This window comes from Lampris incognitus, chromosome 18, assembly GCF_029633865.1.
Source record: "Lampris incognitus isolate fLamInc1 chromosome 18, fLamInc1.hap2, whole genome shotgun sequence".
NCBI lineage: Eukaryota > Metazoa > Chordata > Actinopteri > Lampriformes > Lampridae > Lampris > Lampris incognitus.
This window is the reverse complement of record NC_079228.1, coordinates 42090947-42118556: the sequence shown is the minus strand read 5'-3', so window position 1 is coordinate 42118556 and position 27610 is coordinate 42090947. Positions and strand designations below refer to the sequence as shown.

General features: G+C 45.9%; 1 protein-coding gene across 1 annotated transcript in view; it reads left to right on the top strand.

Moving 5' to 3' along the window:
• The window catches only part of LOC130128803 (ETS domain-containing transcription factor ERF-like), a 90412-nt gene extending 64316 nt beyond the window's left edge, over positions 1 to 26096 (top strand). Inside the window, exons 3-5 of the mRNA XM_056298543.1 lie at positions 10258 to 10370; positions 18659 to 19611; positions 19762 to 26096. Of these exons, the coding sequence (XP_056154518.1) occupies positions 10258 to 10370; positions 18659 to 19611; positions 19762 to 20448 (1753 nt within the window). The 3' untranslated portion in view covers positions 20449 to 26096. The remainder of the gene's footprint in view (positions 1 to 10257; positions 10371 to 18658; positions 19612 to 19761) is intronic.
• The last annotated feature ends 1514 nt before the right edge of the window (positions 26097 to 27610 follow it).

Below are 27610 nucleotides of genomic sequence, written 5' to 3'. Positions count from 1 at the left end.
TGCAGCCACACACAAAGTTTGTGTGTGTGTTTGTGTGCGCGTGTTTGTATGTTTGTGTGCGTGTATATGGGTGTGCGTGCGCGCGCGTGTGCATTACTCTCAGCACATGTGTAGTTATAGTAGATGGTAGAGGCCCAGAGTAACACATGTGTAGTTATACTAGATGGTAGAGACCCAGAGTAACACATGTGTAGTTATGGTAGATGGTAGAGGCCCAGAGTAACACATGTGTAGTTATGGTAGATGGTAGAGACCCAGAGTAACACATGTGTAGTTATGGTAGATGGTAGAGACCCAGAGTAACACATGTGTAGTTAGGGTAAATGGTAGAGACCCAGAGTAACACATGTGTAGTTATGGTAGATGGTAGAGGCCCAGAGTAACACATGTGTAGTTATAGTAGATGGTAGAGATCCAGAGTAACACATGTGTAGTTATACTAGATGGTAGAGACCCAGAGTAACACATGTGTAGTTATGGTAGATGGTAGAGGCCCAGAGTAACACATGTAGTTATGGTAGATGGTAGAGGCCCAGAGTAACACATGTAGTTATGGTAGATGGTAGAGGCCCAGAGTAACACATGTGTAGTTAGGGTAAATGGTAGAGACCCAGAGTAACACATGTGTAGTTATGGTAGATGGTAGAGATCCAGAGTAACACTTGTGTAGTTATGGTAGATGGTAGAGGCCCAGAGTAACGCATGTGTAGTTATGGTAAATGGTAGAGACCCAGAGTAACGCATGTGTAGTTATAGTAGATGGTAGAGACCCAGAGTAACACATGTGTAGTTATGGTAGATGGTAGAGATCCAGAATAACACATTTGTAGTTATGGTAGATGGTAGAGACCCAGAGTAACACATGTGTAGTTATAGTAGATGGTAGAGACCCAGAGTAACGCATGTGTAGTTATGGTAGATGGTAGAGACCCAGAGCAACACATGTAGTTATGGTAGATGGTAGAGACCCAGAGTAACACGTGTCGTTATAGTAGATGGTAGAGACCCAGAGTAACACATGTGTAGTTATGGTAGATGGTAGAGGCCCAGAGTAACACATGTAGTTATGGTAGATGGTAGGGACCCAGAGTAACACATGTAGTTATGGTAGATGGTAGAGGCCCAGAGTAACACATGTGTAGTTATGGTAGATGGTAGAGGCCCAGAGTAACACATGTAGTTATGGTAGATGGTAGAGGCCCAGAGTAACACATGTAGTTATGGTAGATGGTAGGGACCCAGAGTAACACATGTAGTTATGGTAGATGGTAGAGATCCAGAGTAACACATGGAGTTATGGTAGATGGTAGAGGCCCAGAGTAACACATGTGTAGTTATGGTAGATGGTAGAGGCCCAGAGTAACACATGTAGTTATGGTAGATGGTAGAGGCCCAGAGTAACAGATGTAGTTATGGTAGATGGTAGAGGCCCAGGGTAACACATGTGTAGTTATGGTAGATGGTAGAGGCCCAGGGTAACACATGTAGTTATGGTAGATGGTAGAGGCCCAGAGTAACACATGTGTAGTTATGGTAGATGGTAGAGACCCAGAGTAACACATGTGTAGTTATGGTAGATGGTAGAGACCCAGAGTAACACATGTGTAGTTATGGTAGATGGTAGAGACCCAGAGTAACACATGTAGTTATGGTAGATGGTAGAGACCCAGAGCAACACATGTGTAGTTATAGTAGATGGTAGAGGCCCAGAGTAACACATGTAGTTATGGTAGATGGTAGAGGCCCAGAGTAACACATATAGTTATGGTAGATGGTAGAGGCCCAGAGTAACACATGTGTAGTTATGGTAAATGGTAGAGACCCAGAGTAACACATGTGTAGTTATGGTAGATGGTAGAGATCCAGAGTAACACTTTTGTAGTTATGGTAGATGGTAGAGACCCAGAGTAACACATGTGTAGTTATGGTAGATGGTAGAGGCCCAGAGTAACACATGTAGTTATGGTAGATGGTAGAGGCCCAGAGTAACACACGTGTAGTTATGGTAGATGGTAGAGACCCAGAGTAACACATGTGTAGTTATGGTAGATGGTAGAGGCCCAGAGTAACACATGTGTAGTTATGGTAGATGGTAGAGATCCAGAGTAACACATGTGTAGTTATGGTAGATGGTAGAGGCCCAGAGCAACACATGTGTAGTTATGGTAGATGGTAGGGACCCAGAGTAACACGTGTAGTTATGGTAGATGGTAGAGACCCAGAGTAACACATGTGTAGTTATGGTAGATGGTAGGGACCCAGAGTAACACATGTGTAGTTATGGTAGATGGTAGAGACCCAGAGTAACACATGTAGTTATAGTAGATGGTAGAGACCCAGAGTAACACATTTGTAGTTATGGTAGATGGTAGAGACCCAGAGTAACACATATGTAGTTATGGTAGATGGTAGGGACCCAGAGTAACACATATGTAGTTATGGTAGATGGTAGAGGCCCAGAGTAACACATGTAGTTATGGTAGATGGTAGGGGCCCAGAGTAACACATGTGTAGTTATAGTAGATGGTAGAGGCCCAGAGTAACACATGTGTAGTTATAGTAGATGGTAGAGACCCAGAGTAACACATGTGTAGTTATGGTAGATGGTAGAGACCCAGAGTAACACATGTGTAGTTATGGTAGATGGTAGAGACCCAGAGTAACACGTGTAGTTATGGTAGATGGTAGAGACCCAGAGTAACACATGTGTAGTTATGGTAGATGGTAGGGACCCAGAGTAACACATGTGTAGTTATGGTAGATGGTAGAGACCCAGAGTAACACATGTGTAGTTATGGTAGATGGTAGAGGCCCAGAGTAACACATGTGTAGTTATGGTAGATGGTAGAGATCCAGAGTAACACATGTGTAGTTATGGTAGATGGTAGAGGCCCAGAGTAACAGATGTAGTTATGGTAGATGGTAGAGGCCCAGGGTAACACATGTGTAGTTATGGTAGATGGTAGAGGCCCAGGGTAACACATGTGTAGTTATGGTAGATGGTAGAGACCCAGAGTAACACATGTGTAGTTATGGTAGATGGTAGAGACCCAGAGTAACACATGTGTAGTTATGGTAGATGGTAGAGACCCAGAGTAACACATGTGTAGTTATGGTAGATGGTAGAGACCCAGAGTAACACATGTAGTTATGGTAGATGGTAGAGACCCAGAGCAACACATGTGTAGTTATAGTAGATGGTAGAGGCCCAGAGTAACACATGTAGTTATGGTAGATGGTAGAGGCCCAGAGTAACACATGTAGTTATGGTAGATGGTAGAGGCCCAGAGTAACACATGTGTAGTTATGGTAAATGGTAGAGACCCAGAGTAACACATGTGTAGTTATGGTAGATGGTAGAGATCCAGAGTAACACTTTTGTAGTTATGGTAGATGGTAGAGACCCAGAGTAACACATGTGTAGTTATGGTAGATGGTAGAGGCCCAGAGTAACACATGTAGTTATGGTAGATGGTAGAGGCCCAGAGTAACACACGTGTAGTTATGGTAGATGGTAGAGACCCAGAGTAACACATGTGTAGTTATGGTAGATGGTAGAGGCCCAGAGTAACACATGTGTAGTTATGGTAGATGGTAGAGATCCAGAGTAACACATGTGTAGTTATGGTAGATGGTAGAGGCCCAGAGCAACACATGTGTAGTTATGGTAGATGGTAGGGACCCAGAGTAACACGTGTAGTTATGGTAGATGGTAGAGACCCAGAGTAACACATGTGTAGTTATGGTAGATGGTAGGGACCCAGAGTAACACATGTGTAGTTATGGTAGATGGTAGAGACCCAGAGTAACACATGTAGTTATAGTAGATGGTAGAGACCCAGAGTAACACATGTGTAGTTATGGTAGATGGTAGAGACCCAGAGTAACACATATGTAGTTATGGTAGATGGTAGGGACCCAGAGTAACACATATGTAGTTATGGTAGATGGTAGAGGCCCAGAGTAACACATGTAGTTATGGTAGATGGTAGGGGCCCAGAGTAACACATGTGTAGTTATAGTAGATGGTAGAGGCCCAGAGTAACACATGTGTAGTTATAGTAGATGGTAGAGACCCAGAGTAACACATGTGTAGTTATGGTAGATGGTAGAGACCCAGAGTAACACATGTGTAGTTATGGTAGATGGTAGAGGCCCAGAGTAACACATGTGTAGTTATGGTAGATGGTAGAGACCCAGAGTAACACATGTGTAGTTATGGTAGATGGTAGGGACCCAGAGTAACACATGTGTAGTTATGGTAGATGGTAGAGACCCAGAGTAACACATGTGTAGTTATGGTAGATGGTAGAGACCCAGAGTAACACGTGTAGTTATGGTAGATGGTAGAGACCCAGAGTAACACATGTGTAGTTATGGTAGATGGTAGGGACCCAGAGTAACACATGTGTAGTTATGGTAGATGGTAGAGACCCAGAGTAACACATGTGTAGTTATGGTAGATGGTAGAGGCCCAGAGTAACACATGTGTAGTTATGGTAGATGGTAGAGATCCAGAGTAACACATGTGTAGTTATGGTAGATGGTAGAGGCCCAGAGTAACACATGTGTAGTTATGGTAGATGGTAGGGACCCAGAGTAACACGTGTAGTTATGGTAGATGGTAGAGACCCAGAGTAACACATGTGTAGTTATGGTAGATGGTAGAGACCCAGAGTAACACATGTGTAGTTATTGTAGATGGTAGAGACCCAGAGTAACACATGTGTAGTTATGGTAGATGGTAGAGACCCAGAGTAACACATGTGTAGTTATAGTAGATGGTAGAGGCCCAGAGTAACACATGTGTAGTTATGGTAGATGGTAGAGACCCAGAGTAACACATGTGTAGTTATGGTAGATGGTAGAGACCCAGAGTAACACATGTGTAGTTATGGTAGATGGTAGAGACCCAGAGTAACATATGTAGTTATAGCAGATGGTAGAGGCCCAGAGTAACACATGTGTAGTTATGGTAGATGGTAGAGACCCAGAGTAACACATGTGTAGTTATGGTAGATGGTAGAGGCCCAGAGCAACACGTGTAGTTATGGTAGATGGTAGAGACCCAGAGCAACACATTTGTAGTTATGGTAGATGGTAGAGACCCAGAGTAACACATGTGTAGTTATGGTAGATGGTAGAGACCCAGAGTAACACATGTGTAGTTATGGTAGATGGTAGAGACCCAGAGTAACACATGTGTAGTTATGGTAGATGGTAGAGACCCAGAGTAACACATGTGTAGTTATGGTAGATGGTAGAGACCCAGAGTAACACATGTGTAGTTATAGTAGATGGTTGAGACCCAGAGTAACACATGTGTAGTTATGGTAGATGGTAGAGGCCCAGAGTAACACATGTAGTTATAGTAGATGGTAGAGGCCCAAAGTAACACATGTAGTTATAGTAGATGGTAGAGGCCCAGAGTAACACATGTGTAGTTATGGTAGATGGTAGAGGCCCAGAGCAACACGTGTAGTTATGGTAGATGGTAGAGGTCCAGAGTAACACATGTAGTTATGGTAGATGGTAGAGGTCCAGAGTAACACATGTGTAGTTATAGGAGATGGTAGAGACCCAGAGTAACACGTGTAGTTATGGTAGATTGTAGAGACCCAGAGTAACACATGTGTAGTTATGGTAGATGGTAGAGACCCAGAGTAACACATGTGTAGTTATAGTAGATGGTAGAGACCCAGAGTAACACGTGTAGTTATGGTAGATGGTAGAGGTCCAGAGCAACACATGTGTAGTTATAGTAGATGGTAGAGGTCCAGAGCAACACGTGTAGTTATGGTAGATGGTAGAGGTCCAGAGTAACACGTGTAGTTATAGTAGATGGTAGAGACCCAGAGTAACACATGTGTAGTTATAGTAGATGGTAAAGACCCAGAGTAACACATGTGTAGTTATGGTAGATGGTAGAGGTCCAGAGTAACACATGTGTAGTTATAGGAGATGGTAGAGACCCAGAGTAACACGTGTAGTTATGGTAGATGGTAGAGACCCAGAGTAACACATGTTTAGTTATGGTAGATGGTAGGGACCCAGAGTAACACATGTGTAGTTATGGTAGATGGTAGAGACCCAGAGTAACACATGTGTAGTTATGGTAGATGGTAGAGACCCAGAGTAACACATGTGTAGTTATGGTAGATGGTAGAGGTTCAGAGCAACACATGTGTAGTTATGGTAGATGGTAGAGGTCCAGAGCAACACGTGTAGTTATGGTAGATGGTAGAGGTCCAGAGTAACACGTGTGTAGTTATGGTAGATGGTAGAGACCCAGAGTAACACATGTGTAGTTATGGTAGATGGTAGAGACCCAGAGTAACATGTGTAGTTATAGTAGATGGTAGGGACCCAGAGTAACACATGTGTAGTTATAGTAGATGGTAGGGACCCAGAGTAACACGTGTAGTTATGGTAGATGGTAGGGACCCAGAGTAACACATGTAGTTATGGTAGATGGTAGAGACCCAGAGTAACACATGTGTAGTTATAGTAGATGGTAGAGACCCAGAGTAACATGTGTAGTTATGGTAGATGGTAGAGATCCAGAGTAACACATGTGTAGTTATAGTAGATGGTAGGGACCCAGAGTAACACGTGTAGTTATGGTAGATCCTCCGATGTGAAACTCCTCACTGTCAGGTGAAAAGAAGCGGCTGGTGACTTCACATGTGTGAGAGGAGGCATGTGGTAGTCTGCAGCCCACCCCGGACCAGCAGAGGGGTGTAGCAGAGACCGGGACAGTCAAAACCAGGCCTGTTGTTCTCCGTTACACTCCCCCGACCAGAGCCAGTAAAGTATGAGGTGGAAACACGCCTCCCGAAGGGGCAGTTGGCAGGTACAGCTGAATGACGGGCTCAGGTCTTTATACAGAGAAACATGACTGTCATGTTGTCTTGTGGCTGTCAGTGAGTCAGGTTGCTGTTTTGTTGTTGTGCTTCAGCGGCGCTGCCTGCTCCGGCCTGCTCGCTGCTCGCCAGTGCCATGTGTGGTGAGGACTGACGCTGCTGGGTACTGATGCTGAATCAGTGGATGCCTGGGGTGGCTCACAAGGCATAAGGCGTGCTTATTAAAAAGCAGCTTCTGTGATGGGGACTGATTCATCTCTGTTGTTCAGTTTCCTGTTCGCTCCGCTTTTGTGTCTGTCCGTCCATCTTCTGTGCCCCCCCCCCCCCCCCGGTCTGGTGCTTCATGTCTCCGTCAGTCTATCTTATCTACCGACTATTTGGCTGTGTGTGTGTGTGTGTGTGTGTGTGTGTGTGTGTGTGTGTGTGTGATGACTTGGCTAGATAGATAGGAAGATGGACAGATCGATGGTGGACTGATTTGACTTTTTTGATTTTTTTTAACCCACAATAATGTGTTTTTATTGTTTCATTATGTTTTGTGCTGGGCAGCATGGTGACGCAGTGATTAGCGCAGTCACCTGACAGCAAGAGGGTCCTGGGTTCGAGCCCTGGGGTAGTTCAACCTTGGGGGTCGTCCCGGGTCGTCCTATGTGTGGAGTTTGCATGTAGGTCAGGTGAATCAAAGACATGTAGGTCAGGCGACTCAAACAGATGTAGTTCAGGTGTATCAAAGACATGTAGGTCAGGTGAATCAAAGACGTAGTTAGGTGAATCAAAGACATGTAGGTCAGGTGAATCAAAGACACGCAGGTCAGGTGAATCAAAGATGTAGGTCAGGTGAATCAAAGACATGTAGGTCAGGTGAATCAAAGACATGTAGGTCAGGTGTATCAAAGACATGTAGGTCATGTGAATCAAAGATGTAGGTCATGTGAATCAAAGACATGTAGGTCAGGTGTATCAATGACATGTAGGTCAGGTGTATCAATGACATGTAGGTCAGGTGAATCAAAGACATGTAGGTCATGTGAATCAAAGACATGTAGGTCAGGTGTATCAAGGACATGTAGGTCAGGTGAATCAAAGACATGTAGGTCAGGTGACTCAACGACATGTAGGTCAGGTGAATCAAAGACACGAAGGTCAGGTGTATCAAAGACATGTAGGTCAGGTGAATCAAAGACATGTAGGTCAGGTGACTCAACGACATGTAGGTCAGGTGAATCAAAGACACGAAGGTCAGGTGTATCAAAGACATGTAGGTCAGGTGTATCAAGGACATGTAGGTCAGGTGAATCAAAGACATGTAGGTCAGGTGACTCAACGACATGTAGGTCAGGCGACTCAAAGACACGAAGGTCAGGTGAATCAAAGACATGTACAGTGCATCCGGAAAGTAGTCACACCCCTTCAATTTCCCCACATTTTGTTATGTTACAGCCTTATTCCAAGATGGATTAAATTCTTTTTTTTTTCTCATCAATCTACACACAATACCCCATAATGACAAAGTGAAAAAGGTTTTGTAGAAATTTTTGCAAATTTATTAAAAATAAAAAACTGAAATATTGCATGTACCTAAGTATTCACACCCTTTGCTATGATGCTCAAAATGGAGCTCAGGTTCATCCTGTTTCCACTGATCATCCTTGAGATGTTTCTACATCTTGATTGGAGTCCACCTGTAGTAAATTCAATTGATTGGACATGATTTGGAAAGGCACACACCTGTCTATATAAGGTCCCGCTGTTGACAGTGCATGTCAGAGCAGAAACCAAGCCATGAAGTCAAAGGACTTGTCTGTGGACCTCCGAGACAGGATTGTATCGAGGCACAGATCTGGGAAAGGGTACAAAACATGTCTACAGCTTTGAAGGTCTCGAAGAGCACAGTGGTCGCCATCATTCATAAATGGAAGAAGTTTGGATCCACCAGGACTCTTCCTAGAGCTGGCCGCCCAGCCAAACTGAGCAATCGGGGGAGAAGGGCCTTGGTCAGGGAGGTGACCAAGAACCCGATGGTCACTCTGACAGAGCTCCAACGTTTTTCTGTGGAGATGGGAGAACCTTCCAGAAGGACAACCATCTCTGCAGCACTCCACCAATCAGGCCTTTATGGTAGAGTGGCCAGACGGAAGCCTCTGCTCAGTAAAAGACACATGACAGCCCGCTTGGAGTTTGCCAGAAAGCACCTAAAGGACTCTCAGACCATGAGAAACAAGATTCTCTGGTCTGATGAAACCAAGATTGAACTCTTTGGCCTGAATGCCAAACGTCACGTCTGGAGGAAACCAGGCACCTCTCATCACCTTGCTAATACCATCCCTACAGTGAAGCATGGTGGTGGCAGCATCATGCTGTGGGGATGTTCTTCAGCGGCAGGAACTGGGAGACTAGTCAGGATCGAGGGAAAGATGGATGGAGCAAAGTACAGAGAGATCCTTGATGAAAACCTGCTCCAGAGCGCTCAGGACCTCAGACTGGGGCGAAGGTTTACCTTTCAACACGACAACGACCCTAAGCACACAGCCAAGACAACGAAGGAGTGGCTTCGGGACAAGTCTGTGAATGTCCTTGAGTGGCCCAGCCAGAGCCCAGACTTGAACCCCATTGAACATCTCTGGAAAGACCTGAAAATAGCTGTGCAGCGACGCTCCCCATCTAACCTTACAGAGCTGGAGAGGATCTGCAGAGAAGAATGGGAGAAATACCCCAAATATAGGTGTGCCAAGCTTGTAGCTTCATACCCAAGAAGACTTGAGGCTGTAATCACTGCCAAGGGTGCCTCAACCAAGTACTGAGTAAAGGCTGTGAATACTTATGGACATGCAATATTTCAGCTTTTTATTTTTAATAAATTTGCAAAAATTTCTACAAAACCCTCTTTGCTTTGTCATTATGGGGTATTGTGTGTAGATTGATGAGGAAAAAAAGGAATTTAATCCATTTTGGAATAAGGCTGTAACATAACAACATGTGGGGAAAGTGAAGGGGTGTGAATACTTTCCAGATGCACTGTATACAGATGGATACTGTTAATGGTCTTTGTGAATATGGATTTCCGGTCTCTTCCCTCTCAGGATGTTGTGCAGGTGTACAGTGAGGCTCTTATCTTCTCTCATCCTCTAAACCTCTTACAGCCTCAGCAGAGGAACTCAACACAGGCAGTGGGTGGCTGTGCTGACTCTCGTGTTGAGAGCCTAGCACTACTTCTACGAAGAGTGCCTGCTGTTACTGTTAAATCATCTGGCTCGGCCTTTTATAAAGACTATCTGTGTGTGTGTGTGTGTGTGTGTGTGTGTGTGTGTGTGTGTGTGTGTGTGTGTGTGTGTGTGTGTGTGTGTGTGTGTGTGTGTGTGTGTGCGTGCGTGCGTGCGTGCGTGCGTGTGTCCAGGTATTACTACAACAAGAGGATCCTCCACAAGACCAAAGGGAAGCGTTTCACCTATAAGTTCAACTTCAACAAGCTGGTTCTGGTCAACTACCCCTTCATTGACATGGGCTCTGGTATGGACACACTCTCTCTCTCTCTCTCTCACACACACACAGGTTAACTACCCTCTCATCACACACACACATACACACACACACACACACACACACACACAGGTCAACTACCCTCTCATCACACACACACACACACACACACACACACACACACACACACACACACACACACACACGTCAACTACCCTCTCATCACTCTCTCTCTCTCACACACACACACACACACACACACACACACACACACACACACACACACACACACAGGTCAACTACCCTCTTATCACTCTCTCACACACACACACACAGGTCAACTACCCTCTCATCACACACACACACACACACACACACACACACACACACAGGTCAACTACCCTCTCATCACTCTCTCTCTCTCACACACACACACACACACACACACACACACACACACACACACAGGTCAACTACCCTCTTATCACTCTCTCACACACACACACACAGGTCAACTACCCTCTCATCACACACACACACACACACACACACACACACACACACACAGGTCAACTACCTGCTCATCACTCTCTCTCACACACACACACACAGGTCAACTGCCCTCTCATCAGAATGGGCTCCAGTAGATATGCTCACAAACACACAGATCTCCAAAGACAGAAACACACCCACCGACACATACACACTATTACTACATACACATGGCTGCAGTAAAAAACATGCACAAATCAGCACTCTCACAAACAACACACACACACACACGTGTGAGACGTCCCATAACTTGTGTTGAGATGAACTCATGTACACACACACACAATCACACACTCACACTGACTGTGTTCAAGTATTCACCCTCAAAGCTTTACACATGTTGTTCCTGTTTAATTTTACACTTGTTGTTCCTGCTTACACATGTTGTTCCTGTTTAACTTTATACTTGTTGTTCCTGTTTAACTTTACACGTTTTTCCTGTTTACACAAGTTGTTCCTGTTTACACATGTTGTTCCTGTTTAACTTTACACATGTTATTTCCGTTTACACATGTTGTTCCTGTTTAATTTTACACTTGTTCCTGCTTACACATGTTGTTCCTGTTTAACTTTACACTTGTTGTTCCTGTTTAACTTTACACGTTTTTCCTGTTTACACAAGTTGTTCCTGTTTACACATGTTGTTCCTGTTTAACTTTACACTTGTTGTTCCTGTTTAACTTTACACATTTTTCCTGTTTACACAAGTTGTTCCTGTTTACTCATGTTGTTCCTGTTTAACTTTACACTTGTTCCTGTTTAACTTTACACGTTTTTCCTGTTTACACAAGTTGTTCCTGTTTACACAAGTTGTTCCCGTTTAACTTTACACATGTTGTTCCTGTTTACACAAGTTGTTCCTGTTTAACCACAAGCTGTAATACGCTGAAATAGTTTTCGCAAACACACTAATGTCAAAATATTCATGCGGTAAAAATGTTATTCATCTATTTTCCTTCAAAAATTAGAGATGGATATTTCTCATGTACAACCCCCACCCTCGAATCAATACTTTGTTGATGGAATAGAAAAGAATATAGATAGAAATGGAAAAATTATGTCTGAGTAGAAAAATCCCACTTAGATATTTTAGTAACATAACAAAACAAATAATCACAATTTTTCTGAAGTGGGCGCCCCGGTGGCTCACCTGCTATCAATCAATCAATCAATCAACCTTTATTTTAATAGGCAAGTTAATTAAGAGCAAACTCTTATTTACAATAACGGCCTATGTTGGGGGTAAGTGCCCCCTAGGGGAAGGGGATGGGGAGTAAAATAAAAAAGAGGGGTAAAAACAAGGAACAGCAGTGACATGAAAGGCCAAGTACACAGATGTGGACATCACAATCAATACAACAAAACATTCATAGTGGTCATACCTACGTGTGCAGAGGAACAAGGCTGACATATAGCAACAGGTAAGACATAGCACACGTTCACGCACAGTAGAGCAGTAGCAGCAAATATGGAATAACCCAGGAGTAGGTTAATACACGTAAGCAGTGGTGGCAACATACGACACATCCAATGGCAACATACAACACACACATAAAGCATTAATGGTATTGGCAGCATACAGTTTTCAGCAGGATTAGACAGTGGACAGTTAATTACAGCAGACAGCACAATTAATGGGACAGCATAGCAGGCAGTTAGAAGGCAAGCAGACATACAACTCAGGCAGTTAGGATATACAGCACATTTAGCGGCGATAAAGCAGACAGCGGGGGTGTAGCAACAGGTTATGACATAACGCACGTTTAGCACGGTTTAAAAACAGACGGGGGGGGGCAGCATGTTAGGCTATGACATACAGGCAGAGTATAAAACAATCATGGTAGCAGGAGGACAGACAAACAGTAATGGTGGCAAGGAGTGTGCTCAGGTAAAACAGCTGCAAGAGTGCACTAGTGTATTTGTTATGGTTTCCCTAAAGGAACGGACGGAGAGGAATTTTTCCATATTCAGGGTTTTTTTTTTGTAGCCTGTTCCAACTGTCGGCTGCTGCATACTGAAACGAAGAGCGGCCCTATGAGGATTTGGTACTGGGAATACTTACAAGGATGTGCGTAGCTGAACTGGTGCAGTACTTCGGGGGTGGGCGTAAGTGGAGGAGGTGTGTGAGGTATGAGGGAGTGTGACCTAGAGGGGTACCACATAAGGCCGAGTCTTTACTGCAGCAGCCTGGGTTCGAATCCACCCAGGCCCTTTACTACATGTCATCCCCTCTCTCTCCCTTGCCTTTCCCATCTTTCTCTCTCTCTCTCTCGCTTGCTCTCTCTCTCTCTCTCTCTCTCTCTCTCTCTCTCTCTCTCTCTCTCTCTCTCTCTCTCTCTCTCTCTCTCTCTCTCTCTCTCTCTCTCTTTCTCGCTCTCTCTCTCTCTCTCTCTCTCTCTCGACTATCGCTATCTAATAAAGGTCCAAAATGCAAAAACAAAACAATCTTAAAAACAAAATAATTCTGAGGGTGGTGGATCTACTCACAGTGTGAAGGTGGTGGATCTACTCACATTGTTAAGGTGGTGGATCTACTCACATTGTGAAGGTGGTGGATCTATTCACATTATGAACGTGGTGGAGATACTCACATTGTGAAGTTTGTGGAGCTACTCACATTGTTAAGGTGGTGGATCTACTCACATTGTGAAGGTGGTGGATCTATTCACATTATGAACGTGGTGGAGATACTCACATTGTGAAGGTAGTGGATATACTTTCATTGTGAAGGTAGTGGATATACTCGCATTGTGAAGGTGGTGGATCTACTCACATTGTGAAGGTGGTGGATCTACTCACAGTGTGAAGGTGGTGGATCTACTCACATTGTGAAGGTGGTGGATCTACTCACATTGTTAAGGTGGTGGATATACGCACATTGTGAAGGTGGTGGATATACTCACATTGTGAATGAGGTGGAGCTACTCACATTGTTAAGGTGGTGGATCTACTCACATTATGAACGTGGTGGAGATACTCACATTGTGAAGGTAGTGGATATACTTTCATTGTGAAGGTAGTGGATATACTCGCATTGTGAAGGTGGTGGATCTACTCACATTGTGAAGGTGGTGGATCTACTCACATTGTGAAGGTGGTGGATCTACTCACATTGTGAAGGTGGTGGATATACTCACATTGTGAAGGTGGTGTATCTACTCAAATTGTGAAAGTGGTGGATATACTCACATTGTGAAGGTGGTGGGTATACTCACATTCTGAAGTATGTCTGTGAATGTTCTCATTCATCCAGGTCATGGTTATCCAAAGGAGTTGAATCAAGTGCAACTGGACTTGGTATATATCCGTGAAGACTTTTCGCCTCTCATCCAAGAGGCTTCCTCAGTTCGTGCCTTTCTGACTAGACCAAGCTAGTCTGACTGGCTGGTGATGAGACTCAGTATTTATCCTCTAGGAGTCATTGTCAGAGCTGTTGATATGCGTGGCTCTTTGTGATCAGATGTTTGCCAACATCTAGTCAGAAAGGCACGAACGAAGGTCTAGTCAGAAAGGCACGAACTGAGGAAGCCTCTTGGATGAGAGGCAAAACGTCTTCACGGATATATGCCAAGTCCAGTTGCACTTGATTCAACTCCTTTGGATACACATTCTGAAGGTGGTGGATATACTCGCATTGTGAATGTGGTGGATCTACTCACATTGTGAATGTGGTGGAGCTACTCACATTGTGAAGTTTGTGGATATACTCATTCTGAAGGTGGTGGATCTGCTCACATTCTGAAGGTGGTGGATCTATTCACATTATGAATGTGGTGGAGCTACACACATTGTGAAGGTAGTGGATATACTCTCATTGTGAAGGTAGTGGATATACTCGCATTGTGAAGGTGGTGGATCTACTCACATTGTGAATGTGGTGGAGCTACTCACATTGTGAAGTTTGTGGATATACTCATTCTGAAGGTGGTGGATCTGCTCACATTCTGAAGGTGGTGGATCTATTCACATTATGAATGTGGTGGAGCTACACACATTGTGAAGGTAGTGGATATACTCTCATTGTGAAGGTAGTGGATATACTCGCATTGTGAAGGTGGTGGATCTACTCACATTCGGAAGGTGGTGGATCTACTCAAATTGTGAAGGTGGTGGATCTACTCGCATTGTGAAGGTGGTGGGTATACTCACATTGTGAAGGTGATGGGTATACCCACATGTTGAAGGTGGTGGGTGTACTCACATTGTGAAGGTGGTGGATATACTCACATTGTGAAGGTGGTGACTATACTCACATTCTGAAGGTGGTGGATATACTCACATTCTGAAGGTGGTGGATCTGCTCACATTGTGAAGGTGGTGGATCTATTCACATTGTGAAGGTGGTGGAGCTACTCATACTGTGAAGGTGGTGGATATACTCTCATTGTGAAGGTAGTAGATATACTCACATTGTGAAGGTAGTGGATATAATCACATTCTGAAGGTGGTGGATCTACTCACATTCTGAAGGTGGTGGATATACTCACATTGTGAATGTGGTGGAGCTACTGACATTATGAAGGTGGTGGATATACTCACATTGTGAAGGTAGTGGATCTACTCACATTGTTATTGTGGTGGACCTACTCACATCGTGAAGGTGGTGGATCTACTCCCATTGTGAAGGTGGTGGATAGACTCACATTGTGAAGGTGGTGGATAGACTCACATTGTGAATGTGGTGGAGCTACTGACATTGTGAAGGTGGTGGATATACTCACATTGTGAAGGTAGTGGATCTACTCACATTGTTATTGTGGTGGACCTACTCACATTGTGAAGGTGGTGGATCTACTCCCATTGTGAAGGTGGTGGATAGACTCACATTGTGAAGGTGGTGGATAGACTCACATTGTGAAGGTGGTGGATCTACTCACATTGTGAATGAGTTGGAGCTACTCACATTGTCAAGGTGGTGGATATACTCTCATTGTGAAGGTAGTGGATATACTCACATTCTGAAGGTGGTGCTCTACTCACATTCTGAACATGGTGGATCTACTCGTATTGTGAAGGTGGTGGATCTAGTCACATTGTGAAGGTGGTGGATCTACTCACATTGTGAATGTGGTGAATATACTCACATTCTGAAGGTGGTGTATCTGCTCACATTATGAAGGTGGTGGATATATTCATATTGTGAACGTGGTGGAGCTACTCACACTGTGAAGGTGGTGGATATACTCTCATTGTGAAGGTAGTAGATATACTCACATTGTGAAGGTAGTGGATATACTCACATTCTGAAGGTAGTGGATCTACTCACATTCTGAAGGTGGTGGATCTACTCACATTGTGAATGGGGTTGAGCTACTCACATTGTGATGGTGGTGGATATACTCACATTGTGAAGGTGGTGGATCTATTCACATTGGGATGTGGTGGATATACTCTCATTGTGAAGGTAGTGGATATATTCATATTTTGAAGGTAGTGGATCTACTCACATTGTGAAGTTGGTGGATCTACTCTCATTGTGACGGTGGTGGATATACTCACATTGTGAAGGTGGTGGATCTATTCACATTGGGATGTGGTGGATATACTCTCATTGTGAAGGTAGTGGATATACTCATATTTTGAAGGTAGTGGATCTACTCACATTGTGAAGGTGGTGGATCTACTCTCATTGTGACGGTGGTGGATATACTCACATTGTGAAGGTGGTGGATCTATTCACATTGGGATGTGGTGGATATACTCTCATTGTGAAGGTAGTGGATATACTCATATTGTGAAGGTAGTGGATATACTCACATTCTGAAGGTGGTGGATATAATCACATTCTGAAGGGGGTGGATCTACTCGCATCTGAAGGTGGCGGATCTACTCAAATTGTGAAGGTGGTGGATCTACTCCTATTGTGAAGGTGGTGGATATACTCACATTCTGAAGGTGCTGGATCTGCTCACATTGTGATGGTGGTGGATATACTCACATTGTGAAGGTGGTGGATCTATTCACATTGTGAACATGGTGGAGCTACTCACACTGTGGAGGTGGTAGATATACTCTCATTGTGAAGGTGGTGAATCTCCTCAAATTGTGAAGGTGGTGGATCTACTCACATTGTGAAGGTGGTGGATATACTCACATTGTGAAGGTGGTGGATCTATTCACATTGTGAACGTGGTGGAGCTACTCACATTGTGAAGGTGGTGGATATACTCACATTGTGAAGGTGGTGGATCTATTCACATTGTGAACGTGGTGGAGCTACTCACACTGAAGGTGGTAGATATACTCTCATTGTGAAGGTGGTGAATCTCCTCAAATTGTGAAGGTGGTGGATCTCCTCAAATTGTGAAGGTGGTGGGTATACTCACATTGTGAAGGTGGTAGGTATACTCACATTGTGAAGGTGGTGGGTATACTCAAATTCTGAAGGTGGTGGATATACTCACATTGTGAAAGTGGTAGATCTACTCACATTGTGAAGGTGGTGGATCTACTCTACACGTGCCGTCAGATTCACACAACTGGATGTGTTGCTTCAGACGCCATTGTTCTGCTCTGCTGGAAGTGTTGGATGCAAAACATTTTCAGCCTTTTGTTAGGAAAACAAATGGAAGTCAGTGAGGTTAGGAGCTGTGCAGCTGAGTATCATGCATGGCTGCATGCATACATGTGCATATGGCCAGATGTGTGCATGTGTCCGTGTGTGTTTGTGTGCATGATGAGTGTATGAGAGTGTTTCTGCAGGGGTGAGATTGTGACATCCCCTAGTTTAAGAGTTCAACAGTCATGGTGCCATCACAGTGCCACGTCCCAGCCCATGCCCCCACCCCACCCCCCTCCTCCCACCCCGCCCCATCCAATTGCTGTCATTCCCCAGAAGTTGTCTCATAGCTCCAACCCTGGCCACCCAGGGTAAACACTGCTCATATGGAGCAATGGATCCCAGCTGACATCAGTGCTGCATGAAGCTTTTATTACAGCCTGCCTGTGATGTGGGCCACACACTGACATGTTGTGATAGGGTGGCCACATACGATGGTAGAACACAGACACACACACACACACACACACACACACACACACACCCCTGCCAGTTTGAGAGCATACCAACGTACGAGCACGGAAACAGAGATGTACACGTGTGCTGTTGCTACACACACACACAAACACACACACATGCTCAGAGATGGTGAACTCTGCACATGTTGTCGTGCACACTCACACACACAAAGTATTAACGTTTGCCTGTGGGCAGGCACATAGACACTCTCTCTCACACACACACACACACACACACACACACACACACACACACACACACACACACACACACAGTGGTGGTGGTGGTGGTGGAAAAAGCAGAGCCACCCAGCCCATGTTTGTGATGGCAGTAAGAGCGACTTTTCCAATATTTAATTCTGGCACGTGTGGCCAAGCCAAGATTTTATTACTGTGCCACATTCTCCCCTCCAGGGGAGGGAGGGAGGGAGGGAGGGGTGGAGGGGAGGAGAGCGAGGGGAATTAACTCCGCTCTTAGTGAAACCCAGTGTTTTTCTTTCAATCTGTCTGTCAGCCTTTGGGTAATAGTGCTTTGAGGCATATTGTAGAGGGCATGCACATACACAAACATAAAAAAAGACTTTGCCTCCTACTTTTCCTTTTTCCTCACAGTAAAGAATCTTTTCTTCCCTTTTCTTTCCAATCTCACCCTCTGTCCTTACCTTGTCTTTCACAACTACGCTCCTCACAAAATACCTGTACCCTATAATGTAACTGAGTCATTTCTCTCACCCCCCCCCCCCCCCCAGGTCGAGGAGTACCCCAGAGTGCCCCCCCTGTGCCGACAGGGAGCACCCACTTCCGCTTTCCTCCCTCCACACCGTCCGAGGTCCTCTCCCCCAACGAGGAGCTCCGCAGCCCGGGCATGTTCAGCAGTGTGGCCCGCCGCATGGCCCGAGGCTCGGTCAGTGACTGCAGCGATGGCACCTCCACCAACTCAGAGCTAGAGGAGGCGGTGGGAGCCGAGGAGCGGGGTATGGGGCCCGAGAGAGCCTTCAGGGGCCTCCTGCACCCACGCCTGGCGCATGACTCCCTCTTCAGGGTCTACGGAGGAGCCCCCAACCCTGCAGGGCTCCCGAGACCTGCCCCGAGGGTCCACCCCGAGCCCCTCTCCCCCTTCCCCGTCTCCCCCCTGCCTGGCCCAGGGAGTCTCCTGGCCCCGACTCTGTCCCCCGCCCTGTCCATGACCCCCACCTCCCACCTGCCCTACACCCCCTCCCCCTCCCTGTCCTCTCCCATGCTGGGTTCCCACTTCTCATTCAACCCGGAGGACATGAAGCGCTACCTGCAGGCCCACACCCAGTCTGTCTACAATTACCACCTCAGTCCCCGGGCTTTCCTCCACTACCCCAACATCGTCATCCCTCAGCCCCACCGCCCCACTCCAGAGAAGCTAGGCGCCGGGCCTGTGACTGGCCCATCAGCCGCTCATCACCTCCATGGCCCACCCCTGCCGCTCTCCCATTCGCTGAGCCAGCAACCAGGAGGGGAGGAGGGACCACATGGGCAGCAACACCCATCACCATTCAAGTTCAAACTTCAGCCGCCGCCCCTGGGCCGCAAGCAGCGGGAAATGGGGAGCTCGTTGACTGCCTCTGGTGGAGGCTCATCCTCCTCCTCTTCCTCCAGCCAGTTGTCCTCCTACCCGGGGTCTGGCCACATCTCAAACTCTGCCTCAGCTGTAGGACCTCCTAAGATCAAGGTAGGACTTCAGGCATGTACAGGATGTGTGGTTGTTGGACATGAGAAGATGTAGAAACCCCTTCATTAATTCTTTTGGTCCCAAGGTACCATTTAGTAAAAAAAATTTCTACAAGATGTTTAAACTCCTCTCATTGTTCTGCCTCCACAGGTGGAGCCCATATCAGACATCGAGTCCGAGGAGGAGGTGGAGGTCACAGACATCAGCGAGGAAGATGAGCTGGCTCACCAACATGATGACGATGAAGGCGACGTCTTCAGCCCGACAGCTCAACAAACTCATCCCCATCATCTTGGTCTCTCTCATCACCCCCTCTCTCACCACCTGGCCAACGGAACTGCCGTTATCCTCTCTGCCCTTCCCCAAGGTAACCATGACAACGGCAGCGACGACGTACATGAAGAGGATGAGGATGTCTTCAAGACACCTGCCACACCCCCTCTAGGAGGAGCTACTGGCCCAGCCTTCCCTCTAGTTGGCCTGAAGAGTGAGCCGGGTCAGGGGTCAGCTCCCATCAGCCCTGGGGGCACGCGCTGTATCCCACTGAAGCTGCGCTTCAAACGGCGCTGGAGCGAGGACCAGAAGATGGAGGCAGACGGAGAGAGGGATGAGGCAGAGGACAAGAAAGTGAGGGCAGATGAGGAGTTGGGAGATGGGGAGGCGGTTGGGGAGGAAACAGGGAGAGGAGGAGGGCAGGTGGAGAACAGAGAAGAAGGGAGAGGAGGAGGAAGGGATCGTTTAGGGATAACATTACCCCCACCCCCTACTCGACGCCGGGCAAGTTCTGAGTTGCAGAGAGCTACAGCCCAGCTGTCTCTGGAGAACACAGGCTGCTGAGATAGAATTACATGCACACACACAGACACATATATATATACACACAGACACACTTGTATATCAGGGGATTTCCTACGTTGATAGAAACATACATTTAGGATTCAAAGAAGGTTGACGCAGGTCATCTGGACGCAACGTTTATTGGCAGAAATTTTTCATTGCTCAACTAAGTGACATCTTCAGTCTCACCTGACTGCAGGTACCCCACCCTCATAAACAATACAGTGACTGCAGGTACCCCACCCTTATAAACAATATGGTGACTGCAGGTACCCCCACCCTTATAAACAATACAGCACAACACAGTGCCTAACAACCGAAACCAACGACCGGTTTCATATGCAAATATGGGTGTGACCATTGATCATGTGTACTATTCACAGAGGATTAGGGATTGTTGCAATCACAGCATTGTAAGATGGTGACAGATGTACTCTTAGCCCCCCCCCCCCCCCCCCCCCGGTTCAGGGATGGTCGTGCTCTCTTCACATAGATGCCTCTTTGACTCCCTGTTCAATGCAGCGTTCCTCCCTATCAAGGATGTGCACATCCTCATCCCTGAAAGAGTGACCACTGGCCTGTCGATGGTGTAGACTGTGGAGTCCTGGCCTGTAGATGGTGTAGACTGTGGAGTCCTGGTCTGTAGATGGTGTAGACTGTGGAGTCCTGGCCTGTAGATGGTGTAGACTGGAGTCCTGGCCTGTAGATGGTGTAGACTGTGGAGTCCTGGCCTGTAGATGGTGTAGACTGGAGTCCTGGCCTGATGTGTTAGCTCTCCAGGTTCTTCTTTGATTTTCTTACCTGGATTATTGAGCATCCATCAAGACATACATTTAGGATTCTTACCTACATGCACATGGAAGAAACACTCACATCAAGGATCCCCGACTTTGATAGAAATATTTTGAACAAATATTACTGCACACACTCACAAACCAACAATCCCCTACCTAGAAACACCTCTGGGATTCTTACCAATATACACACACACACACACACACACACACACACACACACATTGACAGAAGTGCCTGTGTAGCCTTACATTTACAGAGAGACATGCCTTTTTTTAAAGCCAGACTCCTTCCAACATGAACACAGCAGACGGAGAACTGCTGTTGTGACCTTAAACACTAAAAAATAATACTTAGCTTATATACTGACCTATATGTTGAACCCTATCTTTAACATTAGCACCCTACAGGGTAAGGGACCCTAGATAGGGAGCCTAGCGAGGGACCTAATTTCCAAATCCCTTGAGATGTTGCACACTGCCTTCACAATGCCCACTTGTCCCCTTGGTGCCAGTTATGCCTAATGATTCCAGTAGTGCTTTTCTGTCGGGGAGTGCCTCACTTCTAATCTGGGCACGTTCCCAGTAAAAATAGATGTTTGTCTCTGATGGGATGGACTGGTTGCTTCGGGGCTGTCTTTAATGGAACCAGTCACATTGTCCCCCTACAAGTAGGATGACTGCCCATTTTGTGTTGAGGACTGCTTAAAGAAACGGTCACTGTCTGCTATACTGCATCTCCCTCTTCAGTCGCTTCTCCCCCTTTCCTCTCTTCCCTTTTCCTCCCCTCCCCTCTTATGTTTTTTCTCTCATCTCTTATCAGCTCTTCCCCTATTCCACCTCCCAATTGCAGGACAGACAGACAGGTAGACAGTCAGACAGACAGACTGACCCTGACATTACTAAGAGTACCTGACGCAGCCTTGGCTGAGATTACAGAAGTGCCTCTGTCCCTTCCCCTCATCACACAGTTGTTTACATGATGGAGCACAGTGGAAGGAGTCCGGCCCTTGCTGGACCTGAGCTCATGAACTTGGAAGATGAGTATATTGTGATTTTACCACATTCAGATAATGCAACCCAGAGAGTGAAAGCTGTATTGGGGCCAGAGGTGACTATATCTCTTCATCACTAGATGCTCTTTGACCGTCACCTCCTCCACCCAGTCAAAACAGTGTATGGGGATGTGAGGTTAGGCTGGGACAGAATCACAAAGCTTCTGGATGCAGGAGGGAGTCAGACAAGCTGATGTCCTGGACTCCACTCAGTGGGTACCTGAGATGAAACGTATGAAATGTAATACTCTTCCTCCCATGACCTCTCATGGCACCAAGCCCTGACCTGCCACTCAAATGACGTTGGTCAACTGACAGTTGCACAAAGTGGACAACCAGCAAAGGGGTGTGATGCCCCGCTGTCTACGAAAAACCTAAAGACCACCTGGGCCTCCATGGTAGATTCTGGACCAATGGGGCCACCGTGATCTGTCCATCTGTCTGTCTGTCTGTCTGTCCTTACTTCCACCAGCATGGCACAAGGAAGCCGTTGGTGGTTTAGTGGGGAGGTGACATGACCTGCTGGACACAGACAGATATGTCGCTGACAGTCCTGAGAATCATGAGAATCACATTGGACTCACAACATTGGGCCTTGGGTCGTTGGCTCAACGCACACACTGATGACGCGTGTGTGTTTGTTCTGAGTTGTGGGAGACCTCATTTGACTTAGTGCAATTTTTGAAGAAAAAAAAGGGGGGGCGACATTGGAGGTTTAAGGGCATTCGTGGTGTTTTCTCGTGGATAACAAGAAAACGAATCTACTCTCACTGGTTTTCCATCAGTTTAAGAGACTTCCTTCTTTCTCCACAAGGACTCCAGTGCCTGTTAAGGACATGGACAGTGTTTTGGGAGCTGTTTTTAAGGGCATTTACGGGGGTCTGGGGTTTTGCTTATCTCTTGTTGTTTTTGACAGTAATTGCTTTATGTGTGTGTTTGTACGATGTGCTGAGAGACTGAGACCCTGCGGCTGAGCTGAATTCTCTTGTGTTGAGGTTCCTCTGCGGGGAACCGTGGTGGGAATGTGGAGCATCAAGGTTAACTCAGGCGAGACCGTCGGTGAGGCGATACCAAGCAAGTCCTTTTTTATACCTTGATTATTCGAACATGCCAGAGAGCAAAAGTTCAGCGAACAAAGAATTCCAAGTAAGAATGTGCCTTTTATAACCATATATTTACTTCCCATCATCCCTTGCCCAGTAATGTTTAGCATAGCACACACACACACACACACTAGTACCATCTTGCCTTCAGTTTTTATTAAAGAAATACAGAAAAAGTAAAAACTACACATATATTTTAGCCAGATATATATGAAAATAAATATTATATTTCAGTACGGTGGTTTGATACCAGTCAGGAGATGTCTGCTATTTTGAGCGGTAAAGGAATGTGAATATAGATTGATATTCTGACGGCATGCCATTCCCAGTACAAGTCAGCCTTTGCTGTCTCTTGTTGAGCTGCACTGTTGAAGACCGCCGGTCGTGTTGAAGACCGCCGGTCGTGGTGAAGACCGCCGGTCGTGGTGAAGACCGCCGGTCGTGGTGAAGACCACCGGTCGTGTTGAAGACCACCGGTCGTGTTGAAGACCGCCGGTCGTGCTTCCGTCTTGTTCTGTTGTAAAACAAACCAGGTATGGTGTATTCAGGGGAGCAAGTGCACACTTCTTAAAAGGAGATACAGAGGAGACGTGGAGCGCGCCCCCGCCGGGCTCGGGCGGTGTCTACTTGGTAGTTGCTGTTGGTTTTGACGTCCTTGTGTGCGATGGCAAAGCGTACCGCACCGGGGGGACTGAGCTTGTGTCGGCGAACAGGCGTGGGTGTTTAAACAGCTTTCACATACTTTCCTGTGATTGTCCAAACGTTCTGACGCTCATTATGTTGTCCTATTTAGAACGACCCCCCCCCCCGCCCTCCGCCCCCCACCCACCCACCCACCCTAGTCTTGGCCTGGATGGCGGGTGAAAGAACTCCTAGCAGTTGGCAGCAGCAGCCTCTGTTTGACCCTGCCCTGCGTGATCCAGGGAGATTGAGGCGACCCGTGGAGACTTGGTGCTGTGGACCGTCTGTGTCTCTGAGTGGAATGACTCTGAGAGGACTAGACACAGACACCGGATGGTCCTCGCAGTTGGCCACACCTCCTTCTTGCAGGGGAAACTCGGGGAGACTCGCAGCCGTGCGGGAACTCGGCTGCTGATGTGGATGGACTTTGCCTCTGAGTTTGGACTGTGAACTCGACCAGTGAGCTTAGGTGTGCATGAGGAGGGCTGAAATCTGCCTGTTTTGTACAGACAGAAAGACACACACACACACACACACACACACACACACACACACACACAACAGGCGGACACAACAGACACACACACACAACAGACAGGAACAACAGACACACACGCACACAAGAAGACAGACACAACCTGGTTAGAGCGGAGCTTCTCTGTTGCTTGCCTTGAATTAAGAAGTATGACATCACACGTGACATCAGACACCTCCGCAGTCTTGTGTGGGTGGGGCGTAGACAATGCCACCATAGAAAGCACACACACACACACACACACACACACACACACACGCACACACCAACCACAGCAAGCAGAGTCAACAGTCCAGACCATGGGAAGTCCCCCGTCTGCGCTGCGGTTTCGTGATGGTTGGAGGAAGTGGGGTTGCCTGCCTGTAAAACCCCCTTCTGTCATTTGAACACAGTCCAGAAGCCGGGCCGAGCGGAGCCTGTGCTGGGGCTGAAGTCCTGGTGTCCTGGACCTGAAGTCCTGGTGTCCTGGACCAGGCTGTAGTCGGCTCGAGTCCTCATGTCTGTCCTCAGGACATGCTGGAATGAAGTCGGCTCTTTTTCAGGCATAAAAGAAACAGTGACCACGTTTGACCTCCAGCGTCCTTACTGTCCTCGGCTGGAAATGGACCCGCAGGGAAATGTGGAGTTAGTGTGATGCTGGTGGTTCCCCTGGGGGGGGCGCTGCCTGCCAGCAAGCCTTTGTAAGGAAACTTGTTTGTAGCATGACATGGTCGACGGCTCCTTGATACACACCCAGCCGAAGTGCAGAATGTCCAGGTTCCCCTGCCTGCCCGGCCTCCCCTGCCTTGCCTCGTGGCTCCTCGGTCAGACCCGTAGAACCAGGCTGCTCTGCGAGCAGGAGCTGTCACGCCTCCTTCCTGTCATGGCGGGTTTAATCATTTACTTCATATTTTCAAGACATATTACTGTTACTATGGTAATAATTATTATAATATTGTTAACATGAGTATTTCCTTGATTATTTTGTACCTTCTTGCCGAGGGCCCGCCTCTTGTGTGTGAAGCTCTGGAGCGCCCACCGGCTCCCGCCTGCGGCACAACGCTGCTGGCCTTCGCAGTCCTCCTTTTCCTTCCCTCCAGGTTTACCGCGCGGGTTCGTGTCTGGCCCGTGAGGACGTGGGGGCAGAAGAAGAGGCGGGTCCCGCAGCCCCCTTGTTGCATTATACTGAACATGTTGCCGCTTTGTGATCTTGTGTATATATCTTTCTTTCTTCCTTTCTTCCTTTCTTCCTTTCTTTCATTGCCTGGGAAGGGGGGACTGTAAGACAAAACATTGTTAATTGTTTAACCGTTGTATTATTTGAAATTGAGCTTTCGCCTTTCCACTACTTGTCTCTCCATCCCTCCTCCTCACTCCCTGAGGGGAGACGGAGAGACCTGTCACAGAGGAATCATCTGTCCCCCCCCCTCTCTCTCTCGTATCCTCTCATCTTCATTTGTAATTAAACAGTAATCAGGGTTCATTAAAGAAAAACAGGTAAAAATGGATGTTGGTCTCTTGGCTGTTCATTTGTCCATTTGTCCATCCGGACGTTTCTGAGGTCAAACACCTGCCAGCTTCATGTGTTGGGACTCCAGCTTACTTCATTTGAAGCTCAGAAGTACTCCATGTTACTTCATTTGAAGCTCAGAAGTACTCCATGTTACTTCATTTGAAGTACTCCATGTTACTTCATTTGAAGCTCAGAAGTACTCCATGTTACTTCATTTGAAGTACTCCATGTTACTTCATTTGAAGCTCAGAAGTACTCCATGTTCACTTATCTATCAATCATCTATCACTTCTCTATCAGTCATCTATCAGTCATCCATCACTTATCTATCTGTCATCTATCAGTCATCCATCAGTTATCTATCACTTATCAGTTATATAACTTATCAGTCATTTATCAGTTATCTATGTTATCTATCAGTTATCTATCACTTATCAGTCATCTATCAGTTATCACTTATCTATCAGTCATTTATCACTTATCTATCAGTCATCTATCAGTCAACGATCACTTAGCAGTTATCTATCACTTATCAGTCATCTATCAGTTATCTATGTTATCTATCACTTATCTATCAGTCTATCAGTTGTATATCAGTTATCTATCAGTTATGTTATCTTATTCCTTATCTATCAGTCATCTATCACTTATCAGTCATCTATCAGTTATCTATGTTATCTATCACTTATCTATCAGCCATCTATCAGTCATCTATCACTTATCAGTTATCTATCACTTATCAGTCATCTATCACTTATCTATCAGTCATCTATCACTTATCTATCAGCCATCGATCAGTTATCAGCTATCTATCACTTATCTAACAGTCATCTATCACTTTATCAGTTATCTATCACTTATCAGTCATCTATCAGTTATCTATCACTTATCTGTCAGTTATCAGTTATCTTTCAGTTATCTATGTTATCTATCAGTGATCTATCACTTATCTATCAGTTATCTATCAGTTAACGATCACTTAGCAGTTATCTATCACTTATCAGTCATCTATCAGTTATCTATGTTATCTATCACTTATCTATCAGTCTTCTATCAGTTATCTATCAGTTATGTTATCTTATTCCTTATCCATCAGTCATCTATCACTTATCTATCAGTCATCTATCACTTATCAGTTATATATCACTTATCAGTCATCTATCAGTTATCTATGTTATCTATCACTTATCTATCAGCCATCAGTTATCTATCACTTATCTATCAGTCATCTATCACTTATCAGTCATCTATCAGTTATCTATCAGTCATCTATCACTTATCTATCACTTAGCAGTTATCTATCACTTATCAGTCATCTATCACTTATCAGTCATCTATCAGTTATCTATCAGTCATCTATCACTTATCTATCACTTAGCAGTTATCTATCACTTATCAGTCATCTATCACTTATCTATGTTATCTATCACTTATCTATCACTTATCTATCAGCCATCTATCAGTTATCAGCTATCTATCACTTATCTATCAGTCATCTATCAC